This window comes from Anolis carolinensis, unplaced genomic scaffold (genome assembly GCF_035594765.1).
Source record: "Anolis carolinensis isolate JA03-04 unplaced genomic scaffold, rAnoCar3.1.pri scaffold_14, whole genome shotgun sequence".
Lineage (NCBI taxonomy): Eukaryota > Metazoa > Chordata > Lepidosauria > Squamata > Dactyloidae > Anolis > Anolis carolinensis.
The window spans coordinates 8,397,350-8,423,505 of record NW_026943825.1 but is presented as its reverse complement, the minus strand read 5'-3'; the positions used below and the strand labels follow the sequence as shown (position 1 = coordinate 8,423,505).

The 26,156-nt window shown below is 44.0% G+C and overlaps 1 protein-coding gene across 2 annotated transcripts; it reads right to left on the bottom strand.

Annotated features, from left to right (window-relative positions):
• Positions 1 to 44: 44 nt before the first annotated feature.
• On the bottom strand, positions 45 to 13,143 carry LOC134294293 (homeobox protein SIX3-like). Of its 2 annotated transcripts, XM_062964895.1 has the most exons (4): positions 12,933 to 13,143; positions 10,163 to 10,555; positions 5,721 to 5,884; positions 45 to 4,207 (listed from the first exon to the last, which is right to left on the bottom strand). In XM_062964895.1, the coding sequence occupies exons 2-4, from the start codon at positions 10,538 to 10,540 to the stop codon at positions 4,042 to 4,044; spliced, it is 708 nt and encodes a 235-aa protein (XP_062820965.1). In that variant the 5' UTR covers positions 10,541 to 10,555; positions 12,933 to 13,143; the 3' UTR covers positions 45 to 4,041. The 2 variants fall into 2 exon arrangements, with proteins under 2 accessions (XP_062820965.1, XP_062820966.1); XM_062964896.1 differs by lacking the exon at positions 12,933 to 13,143 and having other exon boundaries at positions 10,163 to 11,891.
• Between the last annotated feature and the right edge of the window lie 13,013 nt (positions 13,144 to 26,156).

The following is a 26,156-nucleotide window of genomic DNA, read 5'->3' as shown; positions in this document are numbered from 1 at the left end:
GAAAAGGTGGGGTTTGGGGGAGAAGAGGGAAAAACAATCAAGAGTGAATATTGTTGGGTTTTATTATGGAGTTTGGATCAATATTTTACAGCAGGATCACATCGCTTGCTTGGTTCCGCAGCTGCCAAACGGAGGTGCCACTGCTGCCGGGCACCAAGCAGATGGAGTCAATCGTCTGGAAGTAAGTCGCTTCCCCTCGGCTAGTGGCGGCCGCCCGGTCCCCTCCATCCATCCGTCCATCCATCCTCCGCGCCTGGAGCACCCGCATCCTTCCCGCGTTGCCATGGAGACCGTTGCCGGGAGAGGTGGAGATGGAGGCAGAGCCGAGGCAGCACAAAGCAGGTGCTCCCCGCCGTTCCTTTGCGCCTCTCGCCATCCACGTGAATCCCGGCTGGTGGCTACCTGGGCCTAAATAGTACACTCAATAATGGGAAGGGCATCCCAGGAGCACTTGTGGCTTTGAGGTTGGGGATTTTAAAGTCAGACCTCATATCCTTGGGTCTCGATTCAAATTTGTTCTGGGTTGCTGTGAGTTTTCTGGGCTCTCTATGTTCCGGAAGCATTCTCTCCTAACGCTTCTCACACATCTATAATAATAATAATAGCAGACCAAAAAAAAAACAGTACAAGAAAACCGCACTACAAACTAGAGCTGACAGCTGGCACAACAAAACATTGCATGGAAAGTTCCAAAATTGAAGGAAAAGCTGACAAGGAGACTTGGCGATGGCTCACCAGGTTGGGGATTTTTAAGTCAGACCTCATATCCACAATCCTTGTGTCTCCATTAAAAATTGTTCTGGGTTGCTGTGAGTTTTCTGGGCTGTCTGTGTTCCGGAAGCATTCTCTCCTGAGGCTTCTCACACATCAATAATAATAATAATAGAAGACAAAAACCCAGTACAAGAAAACCGCACTACAAACTAGAGCTGACAGCTGGCACAACAAAACATTGTATGGAAAGTTCCAAAATTGAAGGAAAATCTGATAAGGAGAAGACCTGGCTCTGGCTCACGAATGGGACCCTGAAGAAGGAGACAGAAGGCCTGATCCTTGCAGCCCAGGAGCAAGACATCAGGACAAAGGCAATTCAGGCCAAGATTGAAAAATCAGCTGATGAACCAAAGTGCAGACTGTGCAAGGAAACCGACGAAACCATGGATCATATCCTCAGCTGCTGTAAGAAAATCGCACAGACAGACTACAAACAGAGGCACAACTATGTGGCCCAAATGATTCATTGGAACTTATGCCTCAAGTACCACCTCCCAGCAGCAAAGAACTGGTGGGATCACAAACCTGCAAAAGTATTGGAAAATGAGCATGCAAAGATACTGTGGGACTTCCGAATCCAGACTGACAAAGTTCTGGAACACAACACACCAGACATCACAGTTGTGGAAAAGAAAAAGGTTTGGATCATTGATGTTGCCATCCCAGGTGACAGTCGCATTGACGAAAAAAAACAGGAAAAACGCAGCCGCTATCAGGACCTCAAGATTGAACTTCAAAGACTCTGACAGAAACCAGTGCAGGTGGTCCTGGTGGTGATGGGCACACTGGGTGCCGTGCCAAAAGATCTCAGCCGGCATTTGGAAACAATAGACATTGACAAAATTACGATCTACCAACTGCAAAAGGCCACCCGACTGGGATCTGCACGCATCATCCGAAAATACATCACACAGTCCTAGACACTTGGGAAGTGTTCGACTTGTGATTTTGTGAAATATCTATCTTGTTTGCTGTGTCATACAATGTCGTTGTGTCAATAATAATAATAATACTTTATTCTTATATCCCGCCCCATCTCCTCAAGGGGACTGGGGGCAGCTTACAAAGGGACCATGCCGAAATAATACAAAAATACAACTATAAAAACAAATCCAAACACAGCAATAAATACATCAAGACAAAGCATACAACAACAATATAAAAACATTGAAAACATGTTCAATGGCAGGCATCCTCAGAGGCTGCGAGGTCCGTGAAAACTCACAGCAACCCAAGGTCCAGAAATATAAACCCCACTTGCCGAGTTTCCAACAGACCTCACAACCTCTGAGGATGCCAGCCATAGATGTGGGCGAAACATCAGGAGAGAATGCTTCTCGAACATGTCCAGACAGCCCGGAAAACTCACAGTAACCCAAGGTCCAGAAATATATACACTACTTGCCTAATTGTCAACAGACCTCACAACCTCTGAGGATGCCTGCCACAGATGTGTGTGAAACGTCAGGAGAGAATGCTTCTCGAACATGTCCAGACAGCCTGGAAAACTCACAGTAACCCAAGGTCCAGAAATATATACACTACTTGCCTAATTGTCAACAGACCTCACAACCTCTGAGGATGCCTGCCATAGATGTGGGCGAAACGTCAGGAGAGAATGCTTCTCGAACATGTCCAGACAGCCTGGAAAACTCACAGTAACCCAAGGTCCAGAAATATATACACTACTTGCCTAATTGTCAACAGACCTCACAACCTCTGAGGATGCCTGCCATAGATGTGGGCGAAACGTCAGGAGAGAATGCTTCTCGAACATGTCCAGACAGCCCGGAAAACACAGCAACCCAAGGTCCAGAAATATATACACTACTTGCCTAAGTGTCAACAGACCTCACAACCTCTGAGGATGCCTGCCATAGATGTGGGCGAAACGTCAGGAGAGAATGCTTCCAGAACATAGCCCAGAAAACTCACAGCAACCCATGTTTATATCCATGGCTCTCACAGAGTGACGTGCCTGGTTTTGAACCCTCTTTGAATCCAAACGTGTCCCCCAAATATTCCATCTGGGTTCCCTCGTGGCACCAAAGAGCCTTTTGCGCCTTAACTGGCTTAGCAGATTAATGGGACAGGGCTGAGTTTTAATTAAAGCGGCAGAGAACGAGAGAGAGAGAGAAAGAGAGAGAGGTCCTATCTTGGTGGCTATAGATACCGCAGCTCACTTTGCCCAAAAGTGCATATGCTGATGAACGGATAATTGATCATTTCGACTGAAATCTCTTCCGTGAGTTGGAACGAGCTGCGATTCGGGTTGTGTTCGGTCTGCGCTCCATCTGCTGCCCGCCAACGGAGCTCGCTTTTCTTAGACTCGGGCTCGACAGCCCGTCAAGCAAGGGACACCTTCCGACACAAAGCCGTCCTCTATAAAAAGCTCTCTGAAAAAAGCCGAGCGGTGGATTTGAAGACGTGGCAGTTTGTTTCTAACCCAGCGAAATATTACAGGGAAATCAAGACAGATCCCGTATGCACGTGAAGATGGTCTTGGGTGGCTTTTTTACCCCACACTCGTCTTGACATTTTGGACTCGGTGGTGAAGGGTGACTTACGTGACGACGTTCGCCATGGAATTGGAGTCCGACGCCAGTTCTTGACTATGTCAAATGATGGGGAAACATCACCATGAACCTCAGTCATCCCATCGAATAAACGAACGTCTCCTTTGTTGTCAAGTGACTTGGTGCCTGATCTATATCCCACTCACTGGGTCCATTCTCAAGCCTCACCCCACTTCCGCTGAAAAATCAAGACCGTGATGCGTTCCAAGTTGTCAATTGGCATGTCACCTATAGAGATGTATATCGTGACACGTGTGCAGTTTCGGCGTCCTGTGATAACTAGAAGTGCGTCAGGGGAGATCTTTAATAAATGTCCCTTGTATCCAGGCTTGATATATCAAGGCATACATACACAGCACTCTCGATCTTACTATGACTTTCGTTGGCTGCTCACTAGTGTTGTGCTGAGGCACCTTGTAAATGCATTATGTAGATAAGTCAACACACTTATGAGACAGTGGCCAGCAACTCAAGGCCAAACCACAGCACCCGATGCCCTCTCTCCCTTCCTAACACCCCCCCTTCAATGCACTCCATCCAAACCGGTCATTCGTCACAACGTTTTCATCCCATTCTTGATGCCGAAAGGGGGGCAGGATCCTGACGCACCCCTTCGAGACCCATTCCTCAGTCCCCACACTCTCCGGCCACATCGTTTCTTGGTTCGGCTGAGACCCATTTGTCGGGAGGATCAGTCTTCCCAGCTCTTCTTCGTTGCTTCCTCTCCGCCGGAGGGTGAAGTGGCCTCCTTTGGCTCACTGCCGTCCTCCAAAAGGCAAGGAGGGTCACTCAGGCTCTCGGGTCCCGGCGAAGGGAGAAGAGGCTCTTTCGTCTGGACGCACAGCTCCTTTTGCAGCCTGGCAAGAAAGAAAAGCGTCAGAGTGACAAAGCCTGCGGTCAGGGCCGGCCCAAGGTAATTTTCAAGTGTAGGCGAACAGAATTTGCCCCCCCCCCCAAAAAAAACCAATCACTGAAAAATAAAAGTGTTGGATAAGTGAAAATGTTGGATAATAAAGAGGGATTAAGGAAAAACCTAAATAAAGAACAATACTCTGAAAACAGGGGAAATCCAGACAGGAAACAATCGGGCAGCTAACACCTCCCAACCAAGGATGCCCCCAGGGAGGAAGCAGCCAGGCTTTGAATCTGCAAGGCCATTAAATGCTAATCAAGCTGGCCAATTGCAACAATAATAATTTATAAATATATAATACATTGTACATACATATATTGATAATAATATTATAATGTAATACAATATTATACTAATAATAATACAATATAATAATATTTCCATATAATGATATAGTACAATATCATAATGTAATGCTAATATTGTGCTATGCTAATAATATATTGTATGTACATTTGATTTGTAAGCCGCTCTGAGTCCCCTTCGGGGTGAGAAGAGCGGGATATAAATGTAGCAAATAAATAAATATTCAATGTAATATTACTAATAATATTACCATATAATGACATAGTGAGAAGAGCGGGATATAAATGTAGTAAGTAAATAAATAAATAAATAAATCCCTGTGGAATGATGTCTGTGGTGACAGAAGGAACTCTTGTCTGTTGGAGGCAAGTGTACATGTTGCCACTGGCCACTGTGATGAGCATCAAATAGCCTTGCAGCCTCAAAGCCTGGCTGCGTCCTGCCTGGGGGGGAATCCTTTGCTGGGAGGTGTTATAGCTGCCCCCAATTCATGTCAAAGGCTTTCATGGCCGGAATCACTGAGTTGCTGTGAGAATGCAGCACTGATGTGGGCGAAACGTCAGTGGAGAATGCTTCTGGAATATGGTCATTGTCGGGTTCTCTTCTCCCAGTTGTGCTGTGGGTCAGTCTTCCACCAGCAAAAGCACCAAGACACAGGCTGGTAGATTCCAACAGGTTTTATTGTACAGAATACAAGAACCTTCTCTTTGGCCCATTTATATAGGGGCCCTCACACACCAGAGGGTAATTGAGGTTTTATGGCTGGCCTGTTTTATGGCTGGCATCTGTTCTTTGTCTATGCAAGCACCAAGACACACGCTGGTAGATTCCAACAGGTTTTATTGTACAGAATACCAGAACCTTCTCTTTGGCGCATTTATATAGGGGCTCTCACATACCAGAGGGTAATTGAGGTTTTATGGCTGGCCTGTTTTATGGCTGGCATCTGTTCTTTGTCTATGCAAGCACCAAGACACACGCTGGTAGATTCCAACAGGTTTTATTGTACAGAATACCAGAACCTTCTCTTTGGCGCATTTATATAGGGGCTCTCACATACCAGAGGGTAATTGAGGTTTTATGGCTGGCCTGCTTTATGGCTGGCATCTGTTCTTTGTCTATGCAAAAAAAAAAAAAAAGGTGTACCGTACCTGTGTTTGGCCGAAGCGGCCCGGTCTCTCTGCCGGCGGTTCTTGAACCAGTTGCCCACTTGGGTGGGAGTGAGCCCGGTGGCCTGGGCGAGGTGCCTCTTGCGGGAAGGGTTCGGGTACGGATCCTGCAGGTACCATTCCCGGAGCAGGTTGCGCGTCCTTTCCTACGAGGAGCAGAGGGTTGTGTTAGAGAGGATCGTAGGATGCTAGATCCAGTCCGACCCCAGGAAGGCACCATCAAAGCCCTCCCGACAGATGGCCATCTACCCTCTGCTTAAAAGCGTCCAGACAAGGAAACTCCATCATTATCATTATTATTACTATCGAATCCTAGAGTTTAAAGGGACCTCAAAGGCCATCTAGTCCAACCCCATTCTGCCAGGCTGGAAGACATCATCAAAGCTCTCCCAACAGATGGCCATCAAGCCTCATCTTAAAAGGGTCCAGAGAAGGAAACCCCACTACTACCACCACTACCATCATCGAAACTCAAGGTCTATTCTTCCCCAGAAAATATTGGCCATATTGCATATTAGTGCCAAGTTTGGTCCAGATCCATCATTGTTTTGAGTCCACAGGGCTCTCTGGATGTAGGTGAACTACAACTCCCAAACTCAAGGTCCATGCCCACCAAACCCTTCTCTGTTGGTCACGGGAGTTCTGTGTGCCAAGTTTGGTCCAAATCCATCGTTGGTGGAGTTCAGAGAGCTCTTTAATTGTAGGTGGACTATAAATCCCAGCAACAACTCCCAAACGACAAAATCATTTACCAGTATTCAAATTTGGGCGTATCAGGTATTTTTGCCAAATTTGGCCCAGTGAATGAAAATACATCCTGCATATTGGATATTTACAATTTGCGATTCGGATATATCCGAGTTGCGATTCGGATATTTACGATTTGCGATATGGATATTTACAATTTGGATATTTACGATTTGCGATTCGGATATTTACAATTGGCAATTCGGATATTTATGATTTGCGATTCGGATATTTACGATTTGCGATATGGATATTTACGATTTGGATATTTATGATCTGCGATATGGATATTTACGATTTGCGATATGGATATTTACGATTCGGATATTTACGATTTGGGATTTGGATATTTACGATTTGCAATATGGATATTTACGATTCGGATATTTACGATTTGCGATTTGGATATTTACGATTTGCGATTCGGATATTTACAATTTGCGATATGGATATTTACGATTTGGATATTTACGATTTGCGATTTGGATATTTACAATTTGCAATATGGATATTTACGATTCGGATATTTACAATTTGCGATTCAGATATTTCCGATTTGCGATTCAGATATTTACGATTTGCGATTTGGATATTTACGATTTGCAATATGGATATTTGCGATTAGGATATTTACAATTTGTGATTAGGATATTTCCGATTTGCGATTCGGATAGATCCGATTTGCGATTCAGATATATCCAATTTGCGATTCAGATATTTACGATTTGCGATTCGGATATTTACGATTTGCGATATGGATATTTACAATTCAGATATTTATGATTTGCGATTCGGATATTTCCGATTTGCGATTCGGATATTTACGATTTGTGATTCGGATATTTCCGATTTGCGATTTGGATATTTACGATTTGTGATTCGGATATTTACGATTTACATAACAGTAGCAAAATGACAGTTATGAAGTAGCAACGAAAATACTATTATGGTTGTGGGGTCACCACAACATGGGCAACAGTGTGCACTTTCCAATATAGACATTAAATCGTATTCTAGCACAGGCACGGGCAAACTTCGGCCCTCCCTCCAGGTGTTTTGGATTGCAGCTCCCACCATTCCTGGCAGCCTACCTGTATTTCAACATTCATGTCAAGCCAACAGAATTCACGTTACATTTTTGACAGTCGCATTCAGGCAACCAGGAGCGACATTTCTGCAGCACTTTCCGGGGAGAGGGATAGACAAAAGACGATTACCTATAATTTCGTGGAGGAGCGGCTAAATCTGGCTCCTGTGTGTGGGCGTAATGGCAACTGGAGGTGATGCGATCTCGCTGCCAAAGAAAGGGCTGGAAAAACAACTTATTATGTCTTGAGTCCCTTGTTGTTTGATTCAAAAGAATCAAAACCTTGTTTAAAACCTTTCTGTATGCATTTCAGGCTTCAGGATGGCCATCTGTCGGGGGTGCTTTAATGGTGGGAGTCTGGGGCAAAATAGACCTTGATATCTGGGAGTTGTGGTTGCTGGGATTTACAGTTCACGTACAATCAAAGAGCACTCTGAACTCCACCAGAGATGGAATTGGACCAAACTTGGGACACAGAACTCTGGTGACCAACAGAAAATACTGGAAGGCTTTGATGGGCATGGTCCTTGAGTTTGGGAGTTGTAGTTCACCTACATCCAGAGAGCCCTGTGGACTCAAAACAATGATGGATCTGGACCAAGCTTGGCACTAATACTCAATATGCCCAAATATGAACTTTGGTGGAGTTTGGGGGAAATAGACCTTGGCATTTGGGAGTTGTGGTTGCTGGGATTTATAGTTCACGTACAATCAAAGAGCACTCTGAACTCCACCAGCGATGGAATTGGACCAAACTTGGGACACAGAACTTCTGAGACTACTAGAAAATACTGGAAGGCTTTGGTGGGCATGGACCTTGAGATTGGGAGGTGTAGTTCACCTAAGACCATCATAAATACTTATTTTCCGATGATCTTTGGTGACCCCTCTGACACCTCCTCCAGGTTGAGTACAATAAACAATTCATTCATACACACACACGCAAAGAAGTACAGTAGAGTCTCACTTATCCAACATTCGCTTATCCAACATTCTGGATTATCCAACGCAGTTTGCCTCCCGCCCCGATCCACAACTGTTTCTCTAAGCAGCAAGGATTGAACTTTTTATGGATTTAATTTCCAACAATGTTGCTACTGTAAGGTCATTTAATGCAGTTCTGTCTTTATTTGTAGCCAATTTGTTAGTAGCCAATTTTATTTTAGTCAATGTTTTCAATATATTGCAATGTATTGGTGCTAAATTCATAAATACAGTAACTACAGTAGAGTCTCACTTATCCAACATAAATGGGCCGGCAGAACGTTGGATAAGCGAATATGTTGGATAATAAGGAGGCATTAAGGAAAAGCCTATTAAACATCAAATGAGGTTATGATTTTACAAATTAAGCACCAAAACATCATGTTATACAACAAATTTTACAGAAAAAGTAGTTCAATATGCAGTAATGCTATGTAGTAATTACTGTATTTACGAATTTAGCACCAAAATATCATGATGTATTGAAAACACTGACTACAAAAATGCGTTGGATAATCCAGAATGTTGGATAAGAGAGAGTTGGATAAGTGAGACTCTACTGTACTACATTATGTTACCGTGTTTTGGACTGCTTTTTCTGTCGATTTGTTGTAAAACATAATGTTTTGGTGCTTAATTTGTAAAATCATAATGTAATTTGACATTTAATAGGCTTTTGTGTTGTCGAAGACTTTCATGGCCGGGATCACATGGTTGTTGTATGTTTTCCGGGCTGTCTGGCCATGTTCCAGAAGCATTCTCTCCTGATGTTTTGCCCACACCTATGGCAGGCATCCTCAGAGGTTGTGAGGTATGGAGAAACTAAGCAAGGAAGGTTTATATATATCTGTAGAAAGTCCAGGGTGAGAGAAGAACTCTTTGTCAGTTGGAGGCCAGTGTGAATGTTGTAGTTAATCCCCTTAATTAGCATTGAAAAGCTTCATCTCCTGGCTTCTTCCTGCCTGGGGGCATCCTTTGTTCAGAGTCGTTAGCTGCCCTTGGTTCCCATGTCTGGAACTCCTCTGTTTTCAGAGTGTCGTTTCTTATTTACTGTTCTGATTTTTGAGTTTTTTTAATACTGGTAGCCAGATTTTGTTCATTTTCATGACATGACAACGATCATGTCAGACTACACAGAGAAGCCATTGAAATCCACAAGCATGTGGACAACTTCAACAGTAAGGAGGAAACCATGATCAGGAAATAAGAAGCGACACTCTGAAAACAGAGGAGTTCCAGACATGAATCAACCAGGGGCAGCTAACGACTCTGAACAAAGGATGCCCCAAGGTAGGAAGAAGCCAGGAGATGAAGCTATTCAATGCTAATCAAGGTGATTAATTACAACATTAATTACAACTGACAAAGAGTTCTTCTGGGATTTGAACCTGGCAGCTTTCAGGTCAGCAACCCAACCTTCAAGTCACAAGGCTTTTATCACCTAGGCCACCAATCCCTCCTTATTATCCAACATTTTCACTTATGCAACATTCTGCCGGCCCGTTTATGTTGCATAAGTGAGACTCTACTGTATGGTGTTTTGCCGGTTGCTTGAGAGTTCTGGTTAACTGAGAGTACTGTGAAGCCCACGCCGGGTCCTGCTCACCTTGAAACCGTTGGCCTTCTGCTCGGCGTCATGGGCCAAAGCAGAGGTCTTCTTCTGGGCCGGAGGAGGCAGCGGGTCTGGCAGGAACCCAGCCGGGCACAGAGACCCCAAGGGCTCCCGGGGGAAGGAGCCGGCCGGGCCGTGGTAGGGGGCCAGCCATGCGCCCGCCGGGAGGGGCCCCCCGAGCATCTCCAGGTCACGGCAGGCGGCGTGGGCCCCGCAGGCGTGGGCCTCGGGAGGGCGGAAGGCCAGGGAGGGCGGCAGGGACCACAGCAGGCGGGCCAGGCGCTCAAACTCCCCCGTCTCCTGCAGGGCCTCGCAGACCCGGGCCACCTGGCTGGGCGAGAAGAGAGAGACCCTTGGAGGGGGCAAGGCCATGGTCTAGCTAGGGGTCTATGGGGCAGGGAGTGGGTGTCGGGAAAGGGCAAGGTGGGAAAGAAAATAATTTCATCTTAGATTGCATGCATTTCCTCCACCACAGACACCCCAGTTATAGAGAGCGCCGTGAACATGTCCAAGAGCCCTGTCAATGTCCCCCACAAACACCATCCTGCCCACCACCCAAGTTTCAGGGACAATTTCCTCCTAGATTTCATGTATTTCCTCCACCACAGACACCCCAGTTATAGCGCATGCTGTGAACATGTCCAAGAGCCCTGCCAATGTCCCCCACAAACAGCATCCTGCCCACCACTCAGGTTTCAGGGATAATTTCCTCCTAGATTTCATGTATTTCCTCCACCACAGACACTCCAGTTATAGAGAGCGCCGTGAACATATCCAAGAGCCCTGTCAATGTCCCACACAAACAGCATCCTGCCCACCACTCAATATTCAGGGATAATTTCCTCCTAGATTTCATGTATTTCCTCCACCACAGACACCCCAGTTATAGAAAGCGCTGTGAACATGTCCACGAGCCCTGCCAATGTCCCCCACAAACACCATCCTGCCCACCACCCAAGTTTCAGAGACAATTTCCTCCTAGATTTCATGTATTTCCTCCACCACAGACACCTCAGTTATAGAGCATGCCATGAACATGTCCAAGAGCCCTGTCAATGTTCCCCATAAACACCATCCTGCCCACAACCCAAGTCAAGACTTCCATACAGGGACAATTCCATCCTAGATTTTCTGTTTTTCCTCCAACACAGACACCCCAGTTATAGCGAGTGCCGTGAACATGTCCAAGTGCCCTGCCAATGTCCCCCACAAACACCATCCTGCCCACCACCCAAGTCAAGGCTTTCCTACAGGGACAATTCCATCCTAGATTTTCTGTTTTTCCTCCACCACAGACACCCCAGTTATAGAAAATGCCATGAACATGTCCAAGTGCCCTGTCAATGTCCCCCACAAACACCATCCTGCCCACCACCCAAGTCAAGGCTTTCATACAGGGACAATTCCATCCTAGATTTTCTGTTTTTCCTCCACCACAGGCATCCCAGTGTTTCTCAATCTCTCTCAATAGAATTAGCATGACCCCGCCCACTGCCTCTCCCTTAACCCTTTCCTATTCTTTCCTACAGCACACAGCAAACAGAGGAATTGGATCAGCAACTGAACATACTGGAGAGAGAGGTTTGGGGAGATTCGTCATGATTTATAGGAGTTGTAAGTACTGGGATGTATAGTTCACCTGCAACCTAAGAGTGCTCTGAACCCCACCAACGATGGACCTGGAAGTAACTTGGCATGCAAAACATCTCTCCCTGTATACACATGTCACCTTTCTTACCCCGGTGATGTCACAGGGGGCCACTTCACCTAGCGACAGTCAACATAACAACATTGCGGGCAGCCACTTCACCTAGCAACTGTACAAACAGAGAAACAACCCTACACACTTACACACATACCCTCGGCATATGCCCCTCTCTTCCTGTGAGCTGGTACCTTTCTCCAGAAAGTTCCAAGACTAAAAGTTAGCTTGAAATCAACAAGTGAGGTCATTGGTATCACTTATGCCAAGTAGGTGTGGAAGGTGAGGAAGATCCTCAGCCACTGGTCAATTTTAGATAAGCCAAAGATATATATTCTTTGTTAACTGCGGACATGTGGTAGTGGCCATTTCCATGATACAGCCCTTTGGGGTATGTACAGGGGCGGTTCAACCGTTAGGTGAGCTATGCAGTTGCCTGAGGGGCGCCATTGAGGCAACTCCACCCAGGCGTGGCCTGTTCTGGCCTTCACCCTCGAGGCCAGATCTCTGGGTTGCCTGGACATGTTCCAGAAGCATTCTCTCCTGACATTTCACCCACATCTATGGCAGGCATCTTCAGAGGTTCTGAGGTCTGTTGGAAGCTATATATATCTGTGTAAAGTCCAGGGTGGGAGAACGAGCTCTTGTCTGTTTGAGGCAAGGGTGAATGTTGCAATTGGCCAGCTTGATTAGCATTTAATGGCCTTGCAGATTCAAAGCCTGGCTGCTTCCTCCCTGGGGTCATCCTTGGTTGGGAGGTGTTAGCTGGCCCTGATTGTTTCCTGTCTGGATTTCCCCTGTTTTCAGAGTGTTGTTCTTTATTTAGGCTTTTCCTTAATCCCGCCTTATTATCCAACATTTTCACTTATCCAACGCTTTTATTTTTCAGTAATTGGTTTGGGGAGGGCGCCAAAATTCAGTTCGCCTACACTTGAAAATTACCTTGGGCCGGCCCTGCCTGAGATAGGGTTGCACTGCCAGATTCCCACAGATGCCGGTGGGAATGAGGTTGCAAAGTCTCCAGGCGGCAAAGGAGGTCTTTCCAAGGCCAGCCCTGCTTACCTGGCGGTGTTTCTCAATCTGAGGAGGGCCGGGGTGGTGGGCTCATCCTGGAAGAAGCGTCGGCCTCAAAGAAAAGAAGCAAAAGGCCCCTTGTGTCTGCTCCTCTGAGACTCCAGCCGCTCCTCCAATAATGCTGTGAGCTAATCACTCTGAGGCCTGAGGGTTTTAAACAGCTCAGGGAGGCCAATCCGTCATGAACCGGCTCCAGGCGTGACATCTGAGGTGTCAGGGGAGGGGGATCTCAGGGGGCTGCCAAGGGCCGGGTGGGTGGGGGGATTCGGAAGGGGACATGTCAGGTGGGACCCCAAGGCCTCAGATGCTCACCATCTTTACCCTGGAAACAGAATCCTAGAGTCAGAAGGGACCACCAAAGGCCATCCAGTCCAGCCCCATTGTGCCCAGCAGGAAGGAACTATCAAAGCCCTCCTGACTTTGAAAGCCCTCCATCCAGCCACCGAATCATAGACTTATAATAATAATAATAATAATAATAATAATAATAATAATAATAATAATAATAACAAAAAACAAATCTGGGCTATCAAACATCTAAGAAATCTCACAAAATTTCACATCTAATGTACATGGATGACCTGAAGCTGTATGGGAAAGGTAAAGGTAAAGGTTTCCCCTGACATTAAGTCCAGTCGTGACCGACTCTGGGGGTTGGTGCTCATCACCATTTCTAAGCCGAAGAGCCGGCGTTGTCCATAGACATCTCCAGGTCATGTGGCCGGAATGACTGCATGGAGCGCCGTTAGGGAAAACTGAAACTGAAATCCAGTCTCTGACTAATGCTGTCCGAATTTTTAGCACTGATATCAGCATGTAGTTTGGTTTGGACAAATGTTCGACAGTGGCATTGAAGAAAGGAAAAATCATGGAAAGTGAGGGCATAAATATGCCTAATGGCCAAACAATAAAGTGTCACCAGCCAGAGGCCTATAAATATCTGAGCATATTACAGCTGGACAACATCAAGTATGAACATGTGAAGACTGTGGTAAGCAAAGAATACACACAAAGGGTCAGAAAAATTCTCAAAAGCAAGTTCAATGGAGGCAACACCATCAAGGCCATAAACTCCTGGGCCATACCTGTCATAAGATATACTGCTGGCATTATGAATTGGACACAGGCGGAACTGGACAATTTGGACAGAAAAACAAGAAAACTCATGACCATTCATCATTCACTGCACCCTCACAGTGATGTTGACCGACTATATCGGCCTAGAAGATCAGGGGGCAGAGGACTCTTACAAGTCAAACAAGCAGTCAAAGAAGAAGAACATGCCCTGGCAGAATATATAAAGCAAAGTGAAGAACCTGCTTTGATTGAAGTCAAAAATCAGAAACTCCTCAAAGCACAGCAGACAAAAAACCAGTACAAGAAAACCACACTACAAACTAGAGCTGACAGCTGGCACAACAAAACATTCCATTCTGCCCGGCAGGGAGACACCATCAAAGCCCTCCCCACAGATTGCCATCCACTTCCAAAGAAGGAGACTCCGGCGGGCTCATCCACAGCCAAACAATGGAATGAGCTTCATGTTATTGCCTTTTGTATCAATGTTTTTTTTTTTTACTTTTTGAAAGCTTTCAAGTGATGGAAAGTGATAAGATGTTTTCACATAAGGAAGCAAACCACGTTTTCTGCATGAAAAGGCTTTTGCGGAGGGAGCCAAAGGGATTTGCAAGGAAGGTGGGCTTGTGGGCAGGAGGGAAGAAAGCAGATGGAGCTAATTGGGTTCCCAGATGGTGCTGCTTCACGGCAGAAAAGGCAGGAAAAGAGAGGCTATTTAGAGCAGCCTTTCTCAACCCGGGGGTCACCAGAAGACCACCAGAAAAGACCACCAGAAGACACATATTTCTGATGGTCCTAGGAACCCAAATCCCTCCAGTAGTTTCTGTTCATCGTGGTGGTTCTGTGTGCCGAGTTTGGCTCAATTCCATCATTGTTGGAGTTCGGAATGCTCTATGATTGTAGGAGAACTATAAATCCCAGCAACTACATCTCCCAAATGTCGAGGTTTTGGAGTTCGGAATACTCCACGATTGTAGGAGAACTATAAATCTCAGTAACTTCATCTCCCAAATATCGGGGTTTTGGAGTTCGGAATACTCCATGATTGTAGGAGAACTATAAATCCCAGCAACTACATCTCCCAAATGTCAAGGTTTTGGAGTTCGGAATACTCCACGATTGTAGGAGAACTATACATCTCAGTAACTTCATCTCCCAAATATCGGGGTTTTGGAGTTCGGAATACTCCACGATTGTAGGAGAACTATAAATCCCAGCAACTTCATCTCCCAAATGTCGAGGTTTTGGAGTTCTGAATATTCCATGATTGTAGGAGAACTATAAATCTCAGTAACTACATCTCCCAAATGTCAAGGTTTTGGAGTTCGGAATACTCCACGATTGTAGGAGAACTATGAATCCCAGCAACTACATCTCCCAAATGTCAAGGTTTTATTTTCCCCAGACCCGGCCAGTGTTCACATTTGGGCATAGTGAGTATCCATCCCAAGTTTGGTCCAGATCCATCATTGTTTTAGTCCTCCTCTTCTGACGAAGAGGAATCCCTAACATAGATGTAGGTGAACTACAACTCCCAAACTCAAGGCCTGTGCCCACCAAACCCTTCCAGAATTTCCTGTTGGTCACGGGAGTTCTGTGGGCCAAGTTTGGTTCAATTCCATCATTGGAGGAGGTCAGAATGCTCTTTGATTGTAGGTGAACTATAAATCCCAGCAACTACAACTCCCAAATGGCAAAATCAATCCCCTCCTCAACCCCACCAGTATTGAAATTTGGGTGTAGTGGGTATTTGTGCCAAATTTGGGTGCAGATAATACATCCCGCATATTGGATATTTACGATTTGCGTTTTGGATATTTACAATTTCAATTTCAGATATTTACAATTTGCGATTCAGATATTTACAATTTGCAATTAGGATATTTACGATTTGAGATTCAGATATTTACGATTCAGATATTTATGTTTTGCGATTCAGATATTTACAATTTGCAATTAGGATATTTACGATTTGAGATTCAGATATTTACGATTCAGATATTTATGTTTTGCGATTCAGATATTTACGATTTGCGATTCGGATATTTACGATTTGCGATTCGGATGTTTACGATTTGCGATTCGGATATTTACGGTTTGCGATTTGGATATTTACAATTTGGAATTCGGATATTTACGATTTGCAACTCAGATATTTACGGTTTGCGATTCGGATATTTACGGTTTGCGATTCGGATATTTACGATTTGCGATTCGGATGTTTACAATTTGCGATTCAGATGTTTACAATTTGCGATTCAGATGTTTACGATTTGCAATTCAGATGTTTACAATTTGCGATTCAGATGTTTACGATTTGCGATTCGGATATCTACGATTTGCGTTTCAGATATTTATGATTTGCAGTTCGGATATTTACGATTTGCGATTTGGATATTTATGATTTGGATATTTACGATTTGGAATTCGGATATTTACGATTTGCGATTCGGATGTTTACAATTTGCGATTCAGATGTTTACGATTTGCGATTCGGATGTTTACAATTTGCGATTCAGATGTTTACGATTTGCGATTCGGATGTTTACAATTTGCGATTCAGATGTTTACGATTTGCGATTCAGATGTTTAAAATTTGCGATTCAGATGTTTACAATTTGCGATTCAGATGTTTACAATTTGCAATTCAGATGTTTACGATTTGCGATTCGGATGTTTACAATTTGCAATTCAGATGTTTACGATTTGCGATTCGGATATCTACGATTTGTGTTTCAGATATTTATGATTTGCAGTTCGGATATTTACGATTTGCGATTTGGATATTTATGATTTGGATATTTACGATTTGGAATTCGGATATTTACGATTTGCAATTCGGATATTTACGATTTGCGATTCGGATATTTACGATTTGCGATTCATAACGGTAGCAAAATGACATTGATGACGTTGCACCAGAAATAACGTTATGGTATACTTGGGTGAGGGTCCTGGTTGGCTTATATTTGGGTCAGCTTATACTCGAGAATATATGGTACATTTATTATTTTTCTCTATTATTGTTGCTACTATTACATTTATTTTACTCTATTTTTATTAATATTAATAATACATTTATTATTTCACTCTGATATTATTATTATTATTGCATTTATTATTACATGTATTATTTCACTCTATTATTATTAAAAGGATACATAAGCACATTTACTTTGAAGATGAGAATAATGATTTGATCAGAGTTGGACAGTCTTAGCTTAAATTTGAGCTTTATGTAAATATTCAAAAACATTTAACCTACTGATGCCTCAATTCATGTAATTTTATTGGTATCTATTTTTATTTCTGAAATTTGCCACCCTTGGCTTATACTGGAGTCAATGTTTTCCCAGTTTTTTTGGGGTAATATTAGATGCCTTGGCTTATATTTGGGTCGGCTTATACTCGAGTATATACGGTAAACTCTTAATCTCAGATATTGACATTATGATTCATAACAGTCGCAAAAATGGCAGTTATGAAGTCGCAACGAAAAGAGCACATTTCTCCCCAAACTCACTCCCTGCCTACTTTCCAGAAAAGTTGGGCAGACTTCACGGGGTGGACATTGCCCAACTGGAAATGTGCTCGCTTTCGTGACCCAAAAATAAACAAACCGCTCCCTACTTTAAACCAATGAGATGGTCTCAATCCAATTGGGCATCATGCCTGCTTTCAGGGTTATTTGCTGAGCCATAGTTTGCATACACAACTCACTTGGACAACCTGGACTTTGTGCCCATTTGGAAAGCTCTGAGATCGAGTAATATCTTCTGCGGAAGTGTATTAATTATTTCGTTTCATTTCGTTTCATTGTAACTATCCGAGCTTGGCCCTATATTAGCCGATCTGAGTCCCTTCAGGGAGATGGAGGCGGGGTATATAAATAAAGTTATTATTATTATTATTATTATTATTATTATTATTATTATTATTATTATTGTGGTTGTTATTATTATTATTAAGGTAGGTAAAGGTTTCCCCTGACATTAAGACCAGTCGTGTCCGACCCTGGCAGTTGGTGTTCATCTCCATTTCTAAACTGAAGAGCCGGCATTATTTGTAAACACCTCCAAGGTCATGACTGCATGGAGCATCATTACCTTCCTGCCGGAGCGGTACCTATTGATCTACTCACATTAGCATGTTTTTGAACTGCTAGGTTGGCAGAAGCTGGGGCTAACAGTGGCCGTTCACTACGCTCCCCGGAGTCAAACCTGCGACCTTTCGGTCCGCAAGTTCAGCAGCTCAGTGCTTTAACCCGCTGCGCCACCAGGGAGTATTATTATTATTATTGTGTTTTGCATTGCCCAATTAGAAGCTAGAATGTGAATACATTGAAACCTACCTCTGGACTTAACTGTTTGAGCAGCGACTAAGAACCAGTCATCCATGTATGTAACCTACCAGGACTTTCAAACTGTTTGTGTCAGTAACATGCATTTAAGACAATTCGAACCTGCAACCTTTCGGTCCGCAAGTTCAGCAGCTCAGTGCTTTAACCCGCTGTGCCACTGGGGAGTATTATTATTATTATTATTGTATGACAAAGCAAACAAGATAGATATGCTGGATTTCGTATCACAAAATCACAAGTTGAACACTTCCCAAGTGTCTAGGACTGTGTGATGTATTATTATTATTATTATTATTATTATTATTATTATTATTATTATTATTTTATGACACAGCAAACAAGATAGACATGCTGGATTTCGTATCACAAAATCACAAGTCGAACACTTCCCAAGTGTCTAGGACTGTGTGATGTATTATTATTATTATTATTATTATTATTATTATTATTATTATTATTATTATTATTTTATGACACAGCAAACAAGAAAGACATGCTGGATTTCGTATCACAAAATCACAAGTCGAACACTTCCCAAGTGTCTAGGACTGTGTGATGTATTATTATTATTATTATTATTATTATTATTATTATTATTATTATTATTATTATTTTATGACACAGCAAACAAGATAGACATGCTGGATTTCGTACCACAAAATCACAAGTCGAACACTTCCCAAGTGTCTAGGACTGTGTGATGTATTTTCGGATGATGCGCACAGATCCCAGCAGGGTGGCCTTTTGCAGTTGGCAGATCATGATTTTGTCAATGTCTATTGTTTCCTAATGCCAGCTGAGATCTTTTGGCACAGCACCCAGTGTGCCCATCACCACCGGGACCACCTGCACTGGTTTCTGCCAGAGTCTTTGCAGTTCCATATTGAGGTCCTGATAGTGGCTGAGTTTTTCTTCTTGTTTTTTGTCAGTGCGACTGTCACCTGGGATGGCAACATCAATGATCCAAACCTTTTTCTTTGACACAACTGTGATGTCTGGTGTGTTGTGTTCCAGAACTTTGTCATTCTGGATCCCACAGTCCCACAGTATCTTTGCGTGCTCATTTTCCAATACTTTTGCAGGTTTGTGATCCCAGATGGGAGGTGGTACTTGAGGCATAAGTTCCAGTGAATCATTTGGGCCACATAGTTGTGTCTCTGTTTGTAGTCAGTCTGTGCGATTTTCTTACAGCAGCTGAGGAGATGATCAATGGTGTCATCAGTTTCCTTGCACAGTCTACATTTTGGGTCATCAGCTGATTTTTCAATCTTGGCCTTAATTGCATTTGTTCTGATGGCTTGCTTCTGGGCTGCAAGGATCAGGCCTTCTTCTTCTTCTTCTTATTCTTATTATTATGTGTTTTGCATTGCCCAGTTAGGAGCTTGAATGTGAATACATTGAAAACCTACCTCTGGACTTGACTGTTTGAGCAACAACTAATGACCAATCATCTATATATGTAACCTACCAGGACTTTCCAAACTGTTCGTGTCGGTGACATCCGTTTAAGACGATACATCCTTTCGCGACACAGTCAACAAACCGGAAGTCAAACCAAGAGGTCCGGAGACATGTATACATTGTCATAACGGAATGTATGGGTGGATTTCTGGGTGTGGGGCGGCCTGAGGCCTGACCGCAATCTATTTCAAGGCAAGCCTGGCGAGTCCAATCCAGCTTATGGCCCCAGGCTGTGGCTAAGCCGCTAACCAGGGGGGATCCTCAGGACTTAGTGACAAAGTCAATTAGACTCGGCCGCCTGTTGTACACTAACACAAGATGTTATTGCGGGAAGGCGATTAACAGTAACAGAAGGCTGGAAATACGAGGGTAATTCCAAGTGATACATTGAGGGCAGGCGGCCGCCCGTTCGGGCGCAAGGCGAGGATTAATTGCCCGGCTCCGTCCGGCAAGGCAACAGAGCGACCCAAAGGGTGCCGCGGCCAGTCCCTTGCAGCCGGGTCTGATTTTATTATTTATATACCGTAATTATATTCCGCCTTCTTTCTCAGGGCAGATCACAATGCACATATACATGGCAAACATTCAATGCCATTATTAGACATATGACATATATAGACAGACACAGAGGCCATTTAACGTTTTCCAGCTTCCGGCTTCATGACGGTATGCCGTTTCACCGTCCACTTGTGACACCGAGTCCTTGATGGTATTACTTCCTCATTCCTTTCCATATGCTTCTGGAAGTTTTTATGGCGTCGTTAAGTAGTTAAATTAGCCTCCCCACATAAAGCAGTACCCAAATTTCCTACTCGACAGATGCAACTGTCTTTACAGCCACATGGCACTTCATGCTCTGCTTGCTGTGAGCTGAATGTGCAACGATAGGTCTCCACAGCCACCTACGCATCCACCGCGAAGACACAACACTTGGAGGACCATCATCTTCGGGCTACGAGGGATCACCTGAGTCAAATAATTTACAGCCACATGGCACTTCATGCTCTGCTTGCTGTGAGCTGAATGCACAATGATGGGTCTCCACAGCCACCTACGCATCCACCGTGAAGACACAACACTTGGAGGAACATCATCCTTGGGCTACGAGGGATCGCATAAGTGAGTCAAATTCTTTGCAGCCACATGGAACTTCACGCTCTGCTTGCTGTGAGCTGAATGTGCAACGATAGGTCTCCACAGCTACCTACGCATCCACCGCGAAGACACACTTGGAGGACTATCATCCTCAGGCTACAAGGGATCGCCTAAGCGAGTCAAATTCTTTACAGCCACGTGACACTTCACGCTCTGCTTGCTGTGAGCTGAATGCTCAATGATAAGTCTCCACAGCCACCTACGCATCCACCGCGAAGACACACTTGGAGGACCATCATCCTCGGGCTACAAGGGATTGCATAAGTGAGTCAAATTCTTTACAGCCACATGGCACTTCACGCTCTGCTTGCTGTGAGCTGAATGCACAACAATAAGTATCCTGTTTGCATATTTTTGCAAGACACAACACTTGGAGGACCATCATCCCCGGGCTACAAGGGATCGCTTAAGTGAGTCAAATTCTGTATAGCCACATGGCACTTCATGCTCTGCTTGCTGTGAGCTGAATGTGCAACAATAAGTATCCTGTTTGCATATTTTGGATACTCTGCTGTGTTTTTAGGATCTCTAACACTAACAACAACCAAAAAATCAAAGGCTACAGCAAAAGGACGTCTTCACCCCCCTGCTCTACTTTCCTGCCCCTCGCCTGACCTCAATGGGTTGCCCGTTCGGTTTCCGACACCTCTGCGCAACGTGGAGGAGCCAGCTGCGACGGGAGACAACAAGGGGTAGGTGTTTCTCCTGCCTCCACGTTGGGCCAGACGTGTTTAGATTGCTTAATCTTTTACCCGGGAATAATCTCCAGGGCTAAGATCACGCTCAGGATGGAGGGAAGCATCTGATACGAGGCGGCTCCTAATCCGTCAGACGGCTCCCGTGATCCAGCCAGGATTTTCCGTCCCATCTGATGATGCTCTTTCGGCCCGACATTCACCAACTTTGACGGAAACGTGTATGGTTGTCACCCAAATGTATGTGTGTGCCTTGATGTTGCATCTCAACTGATGGATTTCATAAAGTCTTCTCAGGCAAGGAATGTTAGTATTGGTTTGGTCAGTTCCGTCCCCTGAAATGGAACCAGGCCTGCGTTGGTGGTCCTCTATTCAGACGAAATGCTTATGAGATCGTAGTGAGTGTCTCCTCCTTCTCTCGGCCTTCCTCCACCACAAAAATAATATTGCAAGGTTCTATCTCTTGCAAGCACAACGAAGCCGGAAAAAGGGTTCTAGGTTTGGAAAGAGCAGCAACATTGGATGGCTGGAGGGCTCCCTCTGGTGGCAGAAGCCTGCTCCTGGTTCTGGCCATATAATAATAATAATAATAATAATAATAATAATAATAATAATAATAATAAAAAAGTGAAGAACCTGCTTTGATTGAAGTCAAAAATCAGAAACTCCTCAAAGCACAGCAGACAAAAAACCAGTACAAGAAAACCGCACTACAAACTAGAGCTGACAGCTGGCACAACAAAACACTGCATGGAAAGTTCCTTGACAAAATTGAAGGGAAAGCTGACAAGGAGAAGACCTGGCTCTGGCTCACAAATGGGACCCTGAAGAAGGAGACAGAAGCCTGATCCTTGCAGCCCAGGAGCAAGCCATCAGGACAAAGGCAATTCAGGCCAAGATCGAAAAATCAGCTGATGACCCAAAATGCAGACTGTGCAAGCAAACCGATGAAACCATTGATCATATCCTCAGCTGCTGTAAGAAAATTGCACAGACAGACTACAAACAGAGGCACAACCTTGTGGCCCAAATGATTCATTGGAACTTATGCCTCAAGTATCACCTCCCAGCAGTAAAGAACTGGTGGGATCACAAACTTGCAAACGTTGTGGAAAATGAACACGCAAAGATACTGTGGGACTTCCGAATCCAGTTCTGGAACACAACACACCAGACATCACAGTTGTGGAAAAGAAAAAGGTTTGGATCATTGATGTCGCCATCCCAGGTGACAGTTGCATTGATGAAAAACAACAGGAAAAACTCAGCCGCTCTCAGGACCTCAAGATTGAACTTCAAAGACTCTGGCAGAAACCAGTGCAGGTGGTCCCGGTGGTGATGGGCACATTGGGTGCCGTGCCAAAAGATCTCAGCCGGCATTTGGAAACAATAGACATTGACAAAATCACAATCTGCCAACTGCAAAAGGCCACCCTACTGGGATCTGCACGCATCATCCCAAAATATATCACACAGTTCTGGACACTTGGGAAGTGTTTGACTTGTGATTTTGTGATATGAAATCCAGCATGTCTATCTTGTTTGCTGTGTCATACAATAAAATAATAATAATAATAATAATAATAATAATAATAATAATAATAACAGCTGCTTTGAGTCTGTTGTGGAGAGAAAAGCAGGGTATAAATAAACATAATAATAATAGTACCTATATACTCGAGTATAAGCCGACTCGAATATAAGACCTAATTTTACCACAAAAAAACTGGGAAAACATTGACTCAAGTATAAGCCGAGGGTGGTAAATTTCAGAAATAAAAATAGATACCGATAAAATTTCATTAATTGGGGCATCAATAGGTTAAAAGTTTTTGAATGTTTACATAACACTGAAATTTAAAATAAAACTGTCCAATTCTGTTTCAATCATTATTCTCATCGTCTTCAATGTAAATGTGCTTACATATCTTTTTAATAATAATAGTTATTTTTTTCGTGTCAGGAGCAACTGGAGTTGCTTCTGGAGTGAGAGAATTGGCCATCTGCAAGGACGTTGCCCAGGGGACACCCGGATGTTTTGATGTTTTTACCATCCTTGTGGGAGGCTTCTCTCATGTCCCAATAATAGAGTAAAATAATGAATGTAATAACAAGATCAGAGTGAAATAATAAATGTATCCATAATAATAAAAATAAGAGTAAAATAAATGTAATAATAGAGTAAAATATAATAATACCAGTAATAATATCAGAGTGAAATAATAAATGTATTAATAATGATCGGGCTTGGGAGATGGAAGCGGGTTATAAATAAAGTTATTAGTATATTATTATTATTACTACCTGTGCCCGGCCATGCATTGCTGTGGCAAAGTGGTGGTGGTATTGGTTAAAAATTGTTGTGTAATTTTTATTTGACGTTATTTGCATTTTTTAATTAATTTTATTGTAAGTTATATTTTTATTTATTATATTTTATTATTTTCTTGTATTATTTTTAGTTATTTTCTGTTATTATAGTATTTTATTGTATTCATTTTTTAGTGTTTTTTTTTTGGGTTGCTAGGAGACCAAGTTGGAGGAGCTTAGCCTTCTAACTGGCAGCAATTGGATAAAAGCTGCCTAAAGTCCTAAAGTCCTAAAGTCTAATTAGGACTTTATTTTTCTTTTCTTTTTGTTGTATCAACCTAGAGGCGTGGATGATGGGTTGTGTCGTCAAATTTCGAGGTTGGGGGGCCTGTAGTTTTGTTGTTTTGTGGGTCACCGTGATGCCATCACTCTTTTATATATATAGATAGATTAGACTGCCAGCCTCAGGCTTTGCTTCTTCCCAGGCAAAAGATGGTCTTCCCAACCCGCTCCCTCCCGCCTGATGATTTCCTTTTGTGCTTTTTGCTCATCGCTTGCATTTTCTTTCCATTGTTGTGCTCCACTGAGATAGGTTTTCCGCACACACACAGAGAACGACAATTTTCTTTTCTTCCCTCTCTTTTGCTGACTTTGTTTTAGGCTCCCATCTGGAAGTCATCAGGGCTGTAAATTGATCTGTGCTCCTACTTTCCGCAAGGAGAGATGCCGGGGGTGGAGGAGCCTCCATGGGTCTGGCTTTCCTCGCTATGAGGACCTAAAATCACCAAAGCTTAAGAGTTCGAAGGGACCCCAAAGGCCATGCAGCCCAGGCCCAATTCTGCAAAGCACTCCTGACAGATGAACATCCAGCCTCTGCTCAAAGAATCTCAGGAGAAGCAGGCGCCATCATCATCATGATCACTGTCTTCAATCGTAGAGTTGGAAGTGACCCCAAGGATCGTCCAGTCCAACCCTAATTAATTCTGCAAGGCAGGAAGGCACCATCAAAGCACTCCTGACAGATGGCCATACGGCCCATGCTCCAGAGAAACAGACTACATCATCATTATTGTTTCCAAAGATGATAACTGAAGCCTAGAATTGGAAGTGACCCCAAGGGCCAGCTAGTCCAACCCCAATTAATTCTGCAAGGCAGGAAGACACCATCAAAGCACTCCTGACAGATGGACATCCAGCCTCTAATAAAAAACCTCAGGAGAAGCAGGCGCCATCATCGTCATGATCATTGTGTTCAATTGTAGAGTTGGAAGTCACCCCAAAGGCCGTCCAGTCCAACCCTAATTAATTCTGCAAGGCAGGAAGGCACCATCAAAGCACTCCCAACAGATGGACATCCAGCCTCTGTTAAAAAAACCTCAGGAGATGCAGGCGCCATCATCGTCATGATCATTGTCTTCAATTGTAGAGTTGGAAGTGACCCCAAGGGCCATCCAGTCCAATCCCAATTAATTCTGCAAGGCAGGAAAACACCAGCAAAGCACTCCCGACAGATGCCATATGGCCCATGCTCCAAAACCTCCAGAGTAACAGACTCCATCATCATTATTGTTTCCAAAGATGATGATTGAAGCCTAGAATTGGAAGTGACCCCAAGGGCCAGCTAGCCCAACCCCAATTAATTCTGCAAGGCACCATCAAAACACTCCCGACAGATGGACATCCGGCCTCTGCTCAAAAAACCTCAGGAGAAGCAGGTGCCATCATCGTCATGATCATTATCTTCAATTGTAGAGTTGGAAGTGACCCCAAGGATCGTCCAGCCCAACCCCAATTAATTCTGCAAGGCAGGAAAACACCATCAAAGCACTCCCGACAGATGGCCATATGGCCGATGCTCCAAAACCGCCAGAGAAACAGACTCCATCATCATTATTGTTTCCAAAGATGATGATTGAAGCCTAGAAGTGACCCCAAGGGCCAGCTAGTCCAACCCCAATTAATTCTGCAAGGCAGGAAGGCACCATCAAAGCACTCCCAACAGATGGACATCCAGCCTCTGCTCAAAAAACCTCAGGAGAAGCAGGCGCCATCATCGTCATGATCATTGTCTTCTATCGTACAGTTGGAATTGACCCCAAGGATCGTCCAGTCCAACCCCAATTATATAGAGATGGACTTACACTTTAAAAATGT

Coding starts and splice junctions, on each gene's coding strand:
- LOC134294293 (XM_062964895.1), bottom strand. CDS start 10,540: ATGGCCTTGCCCCCTCCAAGGGTCTCTCTCTTCTCGCCCAGCCAGGTG. Junction 5,885..10,162: donor AGAAGGCCAACGGTTTCAAG/GTGAGCAGGACC, acceptor TGCTCCTCGTAG/GAAAGGACGCGCAACCTGCT. Junction 4,208..5,720: donor GCCGCTTCGGCCAAACACAG/GTACGGTACACC, acceptor CTTTCTTGCCAG/GCTGCAAAAGGAGCTGTGCG.